The sequence below is a fragment of the Protopterus annectens genome, chromosome 1.part0 (genome assembly GCF_019279795.1).
Source record: "Protopterus annectens isolate FY-2018-M chromosome 1.part0, PAN1.0, whole genome shotgun sequence".
In the NCBI taxonomy this organism is placed as follows: domain Eukaryota; kingdom Metazoa; phylum Chordata; order Ceratodontiformes; family Protopteridae; genus Protopterus; species Protopterus annectens.
Window position 1 is genome coordinate 1,430,832,773 of NC_056725.1, and position 12,629 is coordinate 1,430,845,401.

At 43.7% G+C, this 12,629-nt stretch overlaps 1 protein-coding gene across 7 annotated transcripts in view; it reads right to left on the reverse strand.

Annotated features, from left to right (window-relative positions):
• PUM2 (pumilio RNA binding family member 2) overlaps nucleotides 1-12,629 on the reverse strand; it is a 4,949,642-nt gene that overhangs the window by 362,258 nt on the left and 4,574,755 nt on the right. For all 7 annotated transcript variants that reach the window (XM_044067594.1, XM_044067585.1, XM_044067551.1 and 4 more), the window contains exon 20: nucleotides 6,163-6,284. In XM_044067594.1, the coding sequence (XP_043923529.1) occupies nucleotides 6,163-6,284 (122 nt within the window). The remainder of the gene's footprint in view (nucleotides 1-6,162; nucleotides 6,285-12,629) is intronic.

Sequence of the window (12,629 nt, forward strand, 5' to 3'; positions counted from 1 at the left end):
CAAGACCTCGTGTTGAATGCTGCTCCCATGAATTCTAGGCTTTGAGTAGGTACTAGTTTTGACTTCTCTTCATTTATTGAGATCCCCAAGAGCCATGCTAGCTGTAGGGTGTAGTGCAAGGCGAGAAGCGAAAGATGTTTCGTGGGGGCAGTAAGGAGCCAATCGTCTAGATATGGAAACACCCGGAATCCTTGCAGTCTCAGGTGAGCTATTACTACTGCCATACATTTGGTGAACACTCTAGGGGGTGTGGAGAGACCAAAGGCCAGTGTTCGAAATTGGTAGTGACTAGCTCCCAGACGGAAGCGGTGATATCTTCTGGAGCATTTGTCCATTTTTATATGGTAATACGTATTCTGGAGATCTACTGAGAACATCCAGTCATCTTTTTCCAGAAACAGGAGGATAGACTGAACCCATGACCATCCGGAATTTGGTTTGTCTGACAAACATGTTTAGGATGCTGAGGTCCAAAACTGGCCTCCAGTCCCCTGTCTTTTTTGGCACTAAATAGAAGAACCTCAAGTAAAATCTGGATTCTATCTGGTCTGTTGGGACATCTTTTTTTGGAGCAGCATTTGAATTTCTTGTGTTGCTACATCCCTCTGACTGGCTGGAATGTTGGGATTCACCTTTGCGGCTTCAGACAAAGATAGAAGGGGGATGTGATAACCTCTGGTAATTATCGTCTGCACCCAGGAATCTGTTGTTATTGAGTGCCAGGCTAAGTGGTGCAGGAAGAATCACCCCCTGACTGCTTTCATAGGCAAGCAATCGAGCTGCTCTTCAGGAGAGCTGGTACGGCTGCCTAGAAAAGGAATCTCTTGACCCCTGGTTACACGGATCCCCTCTACCTGGGGCAGGGGAGCATCTTCCTGATGAGCTCTCCCCTCTGCCCAAGGGGGGGGGGGGCTTGCCACGTGTGTCAAGGAAAGGCCCTTGGGATTTCCTGAACCACATCTTTCCACTTCTCGGATTCCTAGTGTAGGATCGTTGGGGAGTGGAAAAAAATGTAAGCCCACAGCAGATAGGGTCTTGCCGTCCTTTTCACACCTGGCTAGTGTGTCTGACTTTTGGACTTTAGAGAGAGAGGAAGCATCAAAGGGAGCGCTGAAGAAGGAAGACTTGAAAGGGTCCACAACGTTGCATAAGTGCATCCAGGCGTGACGTCTCATGACAATGCCTACACCTGCTGCTCTGGCTTCCCCTTTTGTTGTAAGTGCAATCCACCGCATGGACGAGTTAAACATGGATTCCAGGGTGGCAAGCTGTGAAGCAACTTTGTCACATACCTCATCAGACACTGCTCCTGCTGTTTCCTGACAGTTCTGTGATCAGGTCCCTTTGGAGACAGGTAAAATGTACCAAGTAACTAAACAACCGTATGGCAAAGGTTGTTGAAGCATAACCCCACTTCCATGGGCTGTCCATTGTCCAAGACTAACTGTTTGGAGGATGGACAGTAGGACTCTCCTCTGTGAGTTCTTTCCTTGTGGCTGCCACCACCACCATAGCATCTACTGTCAAGCCTTTGGATCAATGGGGCTGATCCTCTGGAGGGAACAGTATTTTGTCCGGTCTCCGGGGAATTGGCTCAATGGTGTCAGGGGACTTCCAGGTGCACTGCAATGAGCTTGACCAAGTCATCTGCAGGTGGGGTCACCCAGGAAATAGAGGCTGAAGCAATGTAAAGTCTGCAAGAATACAAATTCCGCTAAGGAAGGACTGGTGTACTTCCAGTCACCCCTCTGTTTCAAGATCTCCAGTAGGTCTCCAAATGAGACATACTCAGGAGGTGGCCATGGGGGACCTTCCCCCTCATCGTAATCTGTACCTTTGGTGAGAGAGTCCTCAGGAGAATCAATGTGCTTCCTATTGCACAATCTCTTGAGGGGTGGCTCTTCAGGGGGGAAGGTTTGAAGAAGACTCTGAAGAGAAGGTGCCCTGCGGTAAGGTATCTTGCTGCTCCAGTGCCCAATGTCCCAGTGTAGTGGACTGTGGCAGCTGCGAACCAGAGGACATGTATATTTGACATTCCAGAGCTGAAGGAGCCAACTGCAAGCCTGCTGAGACGAGTGACCTCTCCATAACCTGGAAGGCAGGCCTGCCCGAAGAGGGATGGGAGCCCAGAACCGAGAAAGACAACCTTGGAACTGGGATCACACCCCGTTCCAACGAGCCTGTCTCCAGGGAAGGAGCCGTGAGAGGACTCGGAGCTGCCAAAGCAACCGGAACAGTAGACAGTGCCGTAGAAAAAATATGCGCCGCAGTAGGGGTCATGGTGCTGACAGACTAGTCATGGTCTCGAGGGCGGGTTGGCTCTGATTATGCTGTGGTCCACAGGGTAGGTTCCAGAACCACAGTAAGATCTACCAATGGAACAGAGGAAGCTGGTACTGGGATAGGTGTCAGCATCGAGGGCTCCAAGACCTGTGGGGAGGTTGTTGAAGGAGGAACATAGGTTGGAGTCTGTGGAGAAAAACCTTCGGCTCTGGGAGGGAGGGAGGCCCCAGATGGCATTGGGATGCCTATGCCCGCTAGGAGCTGATCCACAAGTCTCACTACATCAACCTCCGAAAGGCTCCTGGAGGAATGGGTTGACATCTCCGACGGGGATTCAGGTCGGTCAAGGAATGGACTTAGCTGCTGTCCAACAAAGGGGTCAATGGACGGGGAATATTGGGTTCTGGCTACTGTCTCGACCTTCAGCACCATGGTCGGAAGACCAGAAGGTTATGATGATTGGGGGAGGGGGGGTGACCAGTTTTAAGGGAGAAGCTATTGTTGGTACCGAGAGGGTCTGTTGTGTCGTGGAAGGTATCGGTACAGTGGAAATAGTGGTTGTCGGTCCCATAGTCAAGGATGGCACCATGGATGGAGTTTTAGGCTGCGGTGCTGAGGCAGGTGTCAGAGTTATTTTGGCATGTTTAGTTTTTGGTTCCGTATGAACCTGGGCCTTAGTAGTTTTCAGATCCTGGGACAGACGACGATGGGACTGACTGGCTCCTCTTCTTTACTCTTTTTTAGGAGTGGTTGAGACCTCCGGCTCAGATAAAGTCTCAGAGAAAGGGGTTTTCAAGAGGCTAAGATTAATTTGTTTTTGCGCTCAGCTAAGGTGCAGGCACTAAAGACCTTACAGAGCTCACATGGAGGTTGAACCTTCAAATGTGGTACTCCTAGGCAATATACGCAAGAGAGATGTCCATCGGAGTTTGGCATCTTCCTGCCACATTTGTCGCACTGTTTAAATCCAGTAGTGTCCTTCTTGTCGGCCATCAACAAAAATACAGTTAACATCACTTAAACAGCAATTGAACAACAAAATTCATAGCTTAGTACTTGGCTAACTGCCATTGCGAGCCATTTTAAGCCTAGACAATTATTCCTTGTGAGACTCAAACCCTGCACCTTGTGTTTGTAAGGCAAACACCTCAACTATTAGGCCACCCTCCCAACCAAAATAGTTATGGTGTGATTTATGAAGGACAACATACAGCATCAGCTAATGAGAAAATACTTTTAGAATACTGATTAGATTCATAGTTCATAGATTATATCCTGTTACAGGACCAGGGATACACAAGCATGCACACAGGAGGAGGAAATTTTTTTTGCAATTTACCAGCAATGGTAAATAGAAATATTCCCAAGGGATAAAGGGAAGATTGTTATATCGGCTAAATCTGTTCCAAGGACGGAACACAGATCCATCCATCATGGGTGAATGAAGATTAACATCCGATTATAACTTTTTACATTCACAAGAAATGGTTTTAACAATTCTACCAGGTAGACAGAAATGGGTCTATGTTTAGCGATCGAACGAAATGTTCATCTAACAGTCATTCTTCGCACATACACCATCGAAACTTCCTTCCCTCAAAATACCAAATGAATGTAAAGAAGTTCAATGAACGATCAGAGTTGTCCAACATCAAGGGAATGGAATTGGTCCCCCCCACACCCCTGCTAATTATATATGCCAACTCCGAGATTGCACTACACTGGAGAAAGGGCAGGTTTCCCTATCCCTGTGTTACCGGTAAGTACATACTAGTGCCACCCCCCTTGATGTTGGCCAACTATAATAGTTTGTTGAACTTATTTACGATCATTTGAACTTTTAACGGAAGGAACTTTCGCTGGTCTATGTGCAATGAATGTTCTGTCTGATCACTAAATATAGATCCCACAGAAGCAGGCTAGGTATCTACCTATTACCAGATATAATATGTTTTACTGATGGAAGTTGTATGGAAAATATAGTTTATCAAGCAATAAGTGAAATCTGCACTACAGTAAAAGTAACAGAAAGCCAAGAAAGAATGTCAAGCGTTTTTTTTTTACATGCAAAGACAGACACAGACTAATGCATTAGCAGAACATATTAAAGAAAAGGGAGGTAATCACACAAATTTTGAGTGTACCAGAAAATATTTCCTAATACAAGCAGTGATATACAGAATTACAGGAACATAAATGGGTTATGTGCTTAAATGGTCACTTCACTGTAAGGACCACCAATGCCCTTCTGTCCCCACATAGCTGCTTGTCCATTTACACTCACAAGGACAACCATAAATGGCTTGGGTAGCTCATGTCCTCTCTGCGCTGTCTGCCTGCTTCTTGACAAACCTCCACCTTAGGATGTGTCAGCACAGCAGTGGTGAGAGCCTGCAAGGACCTCCATTGAGAAAAGGACACATTCAAAATCCCTGCTTGTGCCTTAAAGCACCTAAGCTAATAATCAAACTCAGATCATCTGAGCCGTCATCACGGCTTCATCCCTCTATGCAACGTTATACTGGTTGACAACTGTATCACTGTTAACTGCCCAACGTGTATAAAGACGAAAAGCTAAAATCAAAACACAATTCCTCTGGCCTTTTGGCATAGAGGGATGGAGCCTTGACTATTGACCGAATAACCTGGCTTATGTTAACAGCATGGGTATCTGAGAGACTGGGACGGGAAGGATGAGACTGAGTGGACAATGCCTGCTCATTCATTTTTTTTTTTTTTGATGGGAGACTGCTAAGCTTGTGGCGCTTATGACACATAGCAGTGGCTGGAATGGCTGTGTGAACTGGCCAAAAGTCTCATGCTTCATTGGGCTTTGATATTCTTGGTGAGTTGGGTAATAGGTGTATTTGGAAGTATACATACCTCCTCTACCTAACCAGGCAAGTTGAGTGTGCAGACAACTTTGCCTTGTGCCATTCTAAGGTATCTGCTAGCTGAACCACACCTACTCCTAGACTTTTACTGCTAAGGGAATGGATGGGTCAAAAGGAATTCCTGAGAAGGAATGATCAGGATGTAGACTTCTTGTTTAGCCTTGGCACACCTGGTGCCTGCTTCAGTAGAATGAATGGGCCAAATGGGTTGCAGGTGAGTACAATCATTGGGCAGGGTCTCTTGGAAGAGAGAAAAAGGATTAAGAAAAATGCAAAACAAAATCTAAACTACAGAATCCCCCATATGCTAACTTTATGCAAACATTAGAGCATGGGGTACAGCTATACACTAAAGGGCTTCTTGGGGTTGACTGAGTATTTTTAAAAAGTTTTTATAAACTGCAAAAATAATAAATTGGGAAAATAAGCTTTAGCTGACTTTCAGTTAGCCAAAAATAGGGCTGTGGGAAAATCAATTTCAATATCTACTTTCTTCAATGTTTGAGGTAACAGGATGAAATGAAGGGCATGGCTGTGGAAAGTACAATTTCATTAAAAGTAATAAATGTCAACATGAAGTCTATTTTTACTTTGTTCACCAGAGTACAGCACTGAAGCTGGCCAACTGTAGTCTCAAGTCCAGGATACAATTTACCATAACAATCACTATTTCAATAAGTTAAAGACAAAGTGACAACATACATACAGAACACAAAATAAAAAAAAAAGTTTACAACAGTGTGCATTAGGAAACATTGTAAAAAAAAATTGTATAGCTAGTGTGGCAAGACAAAGTAGGAACAGAGTTTGGTTTATAGTCCTACACATTTACATAAACTATTTTAGAGGTTAGGAAATATGAACTGAGGGTTACTGGTCACACAGTTAAAACTGTGACAGTTGTAGTTAAGTGACCTTAATGTTGACTTTAGACTATTTATAAGCCAAATTAACAGATAAAATACACACAAAGATGCCCACCTACCTGGCAAACTTATGCTGGCTCATAGCTAAAACCTTCCCTCTTATCTCTGCAACAATTTTACTCTTATCCTCCAGGCGTCCATGCTCCAGTACATGCTGAATGACGTAATTACCATATTGATCCTGTTAATACAGACAGGATATTTCCATGACATGTCTCAGTTTTGCTCAATCACTTCATTAATTTTATTTACACAAGTTTTAAACCTCACTGTTCCAATATCAAATTTGTCAACATCAAATATTTACATAAGTCAAATACTAAACTACAAAGTTCCGCTATTTTTTCAAAGAAAGTACAACTGAACGCATTGTGCAACTAAATGTATCATAACAGTAAACATTCGAATGATCAATGCTGCAGTAGTCTTAGGTATATGGGTTATATCCTGCCAAGGACATAACAGCTGACCAGGTTCCAGAGCTTTAGGGCACCTGCCCAAACTGTCATGCTTTTCAAGCTGAGCTGATTAAAAGACAACTGTGGGCATGAAGCTCTTCAGAGCTTTTCTGCAAGCATAAAGAGGGAGGCTGAGCCCTGAAAAGACTATGCTAGGAACAAAAAAAAAAAAGAAGTTATGTCTTACCATAACGTTCCTTCTGTGTTGTTAATTTTAATTAATGAAAAAGATAGGCCTTTGTCCAGCATCTCAGTTAAGTATTGCAAAATCTGAGGAACATCTAGTACAGCTGTGTCAGTACCTTGAGCTTGGTTCCAAGCACAAAATCTCTTCCATTTTCCAGCATGATCTTCATTCATTCATTACGTATGGGTTCGGAACCAATCCTCGGTTCTGACTCTGCTGTTTACCAAGCCCGCGCCAGCCAAAAAACTCTCGAGCTATGCTTTACCCATAGCGCCCTTCTCCATGTTACCTCAGATCGAGTTTGCCCAGAAGACTGGACAGTTTATAGAAAGGAAAGCGGAGGCTTCCTCTTAAGCAAGTACCTTACCAGGAATGGAAGGACCATAACCAAACCTCCATGAGCCCTTGGAGGGGAATGGAGGGCGGGTTTGTAATGAATGAATGATCAACAACACAGATGGAACACTATGGTAAGACATAACTTCTTTATCTGATGTTGTTAATCTTCATTCATTCCTTACATGTGGGACAAAGTCCCTAGTTATCTGTTTCCTGGGAGGCCCTAAGGAAGAATATTCCTGAGTACCACTGAGCCAAAGCAAGCTCTTCCCCTAGAAATCATATCCAACTTATAATGCATAATAAATGTATGAGGGGAGGCCCATGATGCTGCTGTGCAAATATCATCTATGGAAGCCCTGGAATGCAAGGCTACAGAAGCTGAAACTGACCTTGTTGAGTGTGCTTTAATCCTTGCAGGAATAACCATGTTATTTTTCTCGGTGGTATATGTAGATAATGCAGTCTCTAAGCCATTTGGATTGGGTAACTTTAGCTAATGCTTTCCCCATCGTAGGACCAGAATAGGTAATAAATAGCTGGTAAAATTTTTCTAAAGAACTTTGTCTTGTCAAGATAAAAACGTAGTTGTCTGTGAATGTCAAGCAAATGCAAAGTATACTCCACTTTATTAGAGTAATTTGGTAAGAATGCAGGTAAATCCAAAGTTTGACTTACAGTCAGATCCGAAATCACTTTTGGAAGAAAGGAAGGGTTTGTTCGTAAGGAAACCCTATTGTGAAAGATAAAATATGGATGCTTAATACTCAAAGCTTGTAATTCTGATACACGTCTAGCAGACGTAATAGCGACCATGAACAAGGTTTACCAAGATAAGTATTTCAGATCACATGCGGCTGGAGGTTCAAAGGGGGAACTGGTTAGAGATTGTAAGACCAATGTAAAGTCCCATGGTTCAAATGATTGTTTTAATGGGGGCTTAATATGCAGAAAGTACAGTTGTGTACACTTACCATAAATGTAGATGTTAGAGTGTATTCACTGTTGCAGTCATTACACTTGGATTATCTGCCTGCAGGTAGCCCTCAGTTGGCCCGAATATCGCAGTCTTCGATTTTCTGTGTCGGATGCTGTCGCTTCTTCCATGACATCAGGTCGTCAGGGGTAAAAAAACAGGCAGCTGACACTATTACATCAGTTTTTCTTGCCCCAGATGTCACGAGCCCCTGAATAGAAAGCTAGTATATGGTGTGGAACACCATCATTAAAAAGTAAATACCACTGCCATTAAAAATGGCTATACAGAGGAAAGGTAAAAAGGACAGAGAAAACCAGAGGGCTGGATGGAGGGAAACCAGGACTGCAACAGTGAATTCACTTGAACATCTACATTTACGGTAAGTGTGCACAACTGTACTATGTTCTTCGTGTTTCACTGTTGCAGTCATCACACTTGGGTTGATTCCCAAAGCTGAAGAAGGGTGATGGCAGTAAAGAAGTGTTACGGCTGGCTAGCAGGCCTTGTAAGACTGCTGTAGCAAATCCAACTCTGGATTTAGAAAAAAATAGTTAAGTGGTAATGCTTAGTGAAGGTGTGCACAGAGCTCCAGGTTGCAGCTTCCAGAATGTCCCTGGTAGGGCCCCCCTGAGAAATGCTGTAGAGGTGGAAGTAGCCCTAGTGAAATGTGGTCTGATCCCCTGTGGGGTAGGTTTTCCATGGTGTTTGCAGCAGAAATAGATGCAGTGTTCTATCCATTTGGAAATGGTTTGTTTTGAAATGACCTTGCTCTCTGCCACTGGAGCAAAGCTGACTAGCAGCTGGTCAGATTTTCTGAAAGGTTTTGTCCTGTCAAGGTAGAACTTGAGCTGTTTGTGCATGTCCAAGGAGTGCAGGATCCTTTCCCCTTTACTCTGAGGATTAGGGAAGAAGGTTGGCAAATGGATGGAATGGTATAGAGCCACAATGGACACGCCTTAGGCATAAAGGATAGGTTAGTCCTGAGGGAAATCTTGTCAGCATGGAAAATAATGAAGGGTTCCACAGCCATTAGCACCTGTAACTCAGACCCTCTTCTTGCTGACGTTATGGCTAAAAGCAAGGCTATTTTCCAAGAGAGGAATTTTAACTCTGCTGAAGCAGCAGGTTCAAAAGGGGGGAGCGTGAGCTTTTCCAGTACAAAGTTAAGGTCCCAGGCAGGGGTGAGTGCTCTCCTAGGGGGCCTTATGTTGTTAGCCCCACTCAGGAACTGTTTGATGAGAGGGTGAGAAAAAAAGAGGTAGCTCAGTATTATAATGAGCTGAGATGGCAGAGGCATGAATCTTAATGGAGGAGAAGGATAGGCCTCTGTGGAGTAGCTCTGCTAGGTAATCCAGGATTAGAGGTAAAGAGGGAACTGCTGAGTCCTTTCCTTGAGAATGGTTCCAAGAACAACATTTTTTCCACTTTTCAGCATAGGATTTCCGAGTACTAGGCCTCAGCATAGGATTTCTGAGTACTAGGCCTTCTGGCTTCAAGAAAGATGTCCAGCACCTGTTTGCTGAGGGTTGTCGGTGGTGTATTCAGGGGATAAGCCAGGCTGCAAGGTTTAGGGTTTGCAACTGTGGATACAAAATCTGTCCCTCCTGCTGAGACAGCATGGTAGGAGTCTGGTGAATGTGTCAGGGTGGCACTGTTGTCAGACTGCATAAGAGTGGGTACCAGTGCTAGCGTGGCCAGTCTGGGGCAATAAGAATTGCCCTTGGCCTGTCCTGTTTGATCTTGAGTAGTACTTTTGAGAGGAGGAGCAGAGAGGGGACGGCATAATTTGATAGGTTTCCCCATTGGAAGGATAGGGGATCCACCTTCCAGGCCATACTGGTGGTTCTTGGGGGAGGCAAAGAGGTCCACCTCTGGTGTCCCCCACCGCTGATTAGAAGGTTGAAGGTGTTGGGCTCCAATTTCCACTTGTGTAGGTCTAGGAGATTTCGGCTTAAGTCGTCTGCCAGTGAATTTTGTTTGCCTGGCGGGAACTGAGCTTGTAGATGCACTTGGTTGCACAAGGCTGTGTTCCACACAGCCATGGCTAACCTGCAGAGTGGGTAAGAATGGGTTCCCCCCTGCTTTGTACCACATAACTGTGGTGTTGTCTGTTTTTATCAGCAGCTGTCCTGGAAGGATTAGGTATTTGAAGGCTGTCAAAGCATTCTGTACATCTAGCATCTCTTTTTGATTAATGTGCAGGACAATTTGGCCTGGGCTCCGATGGCCCAGAATGCATTTGCCTGCCATGTGAGCCCCCCATGCATAGTCTGATATATGTCTGTAGTCAGGGTATGAGTGGCGAAGGGTTGAGTGAAAGGCAGTCCCTTGTTGTCTTTGCATGCTTCTGTCCACCAAAGGAACTCTGCCCTTAGACAAGTTATGACTGGAATGACCGTTTCCAGGTCCTGAGAATGTTGGCACCAAAGACTTTTTAAGTACCACTGAAGTTTCCTCATATGCAGTCTTGCATACATGCACCAAAATAAACTTTACCTTCATCTACAAGCAAATACACCACATAGGTTGTATAGATCAGAGAAGTAAAGATAAGTTCCAGCAGAAATAAGGGGGATGGCGGGTGGGTAACCTGGACTGCAACAGTGAATACACTCGAACATCTACATTTATGGTACGTGTACACAACTGTACTATGTTCTTCGTGGGTCACTGTTGCAGTCATCACATTTGGGTAGAGTCCCAAAGCTATGGTTGGGGGGCTGGATCTAAACAACATTAGGAGCGGCTATGAGGCCCTGCAGAACTACAGTGGCAAAGCCTGCTCTGGATTTAGAGTAAAGTGGCACATTGTAATGTTTTGTAAAGGTGTGCACTGAACTCCAAGTAGCAGCCTCTAATGTCTTTGGTTGGTACTCCCCTGAGAAAGGCTGCAGAAGTGGCTGCAGCTCTGGTTGAATGTGGCCTAATGCCCTTAGGCATTGGCTTGCCATGCTGAGAGTAGCAGAAATGAATGCAGTGACCTATCCACTTTGAAATAGTCTGCTTGGAGACAGCCTTTCATTGTGATCCTGCAGCATATGCCACTAGTAATTGTTCTTTTTCTGAAAACTTATAGTTTTGTCCAAATAGAAACTAAGTTGTCTGTGTATGTCCAAAGAATGCAGGAACCCCCCCCCCCCCCATTGTTCTGTGGTTTTGTATAAAAAGTTGGCAAGTGAATAGTTTGGTTTAGGGATACACTGGAACCACCTTAGGCATAAATGTAGGGTTTGTCCTCAGAGACCCTGTCTGGATAAAAAATGATAAAAGGTTCCACAGCAATGAGAGCCTGTAGCTCTGAAACTCATCTTGCAGAAGTTATTGCTAGGAGCAGAGCTGTTTTCCAAGATAAAAACTTTATATCTGCAGTTGCAGCTGGCTCAAAAGGAGGTAGGATGAGTTTTTTCAAGACATAATTGAGGTCCCATGCAGGTATTGGTGATCTCCTTGGAGGCCTTAAATTTTTGGCTCCTCTGAGGCACTGCCTTAATAAAGGATGAGAAAATAGTGGTGTCTCTGTATTGTAATGAGCCAAAATGGCAGAGGCATGAATTTTAATTAATGAAAAAGATAGGCCTTTGTCCAGCATCTCAGTTAAGTATTGCAAAATCTGAGGAACATCTGGTACAGCTGTGTCAGTTCCTTGAGCTTGGTTCCAAGCACAAAATCTTTTCCATTTTCCAGCATAGGATTTTCTAGTACTAGGCCTTCTGGCTTCCAAAATTACATCCATCACAGCTTTACTGAGAGGTGTGCTTTGTATGGCTACATTATCCGCCATGCTGCCAGGTTTAGAGTCCTGAGTTGGCTGTGCAGAATCGGATTGTTTTGTTGGGACAGTAGATGAGGTATTTGAGGTAAAGTCCAGGCTGGGCATTGAGACAAGTTCCTTAAGATCGGATACCAGTACTGGCGGGGCCAGTCTGGGGCAATCAGAATCATTTTTGTTTTTTCCTGTCTCACCTTTAGGAGTATAAACCAAAATAAAATAACCACAGACCAAGGAACCAAAGAGTAGGAAGCTTCTGGCCAAAAAACCACTTCTTGTTGAATAAAAAAATCTTCAAGTTTAATCAGTTCCGACTGCAACTGCTATACCAAATAAAACCACGAAAAAATAGTAAAACAACAGGTACCATAAAGCTTTTTAGATGGAGCCTAAATAGGTTGACTTCTTCAGATAAAATGAATAATACAGCTTCCAGCTTATATAGTACAAGTAATCAGTCATCAATTCATAATTATATAATTGACTTAATTAAGACTGTTCCTAAGGCAACTAATTGTGCTTGAAATTCAGAATGGACAATATTATTAACTAGGTACTAGTAGTATACTTTAAACTTTCATATAATGTTAAGAAAATACTTAAATTATACTAAGAATTGCACAATATGCTTAAAACATTTAATTGTGAAGGGAATTTGTTAAGAGTCTTAATGATCTCATTATATTGAAACCTTATTGTTAACTAAACAAGGAATACTAAACACCTCTCCAAGTACCTATAACCTAGGGAAATACTCTTAAAAATCAAGCATTCCAGTAATAAGATGCTCTCCT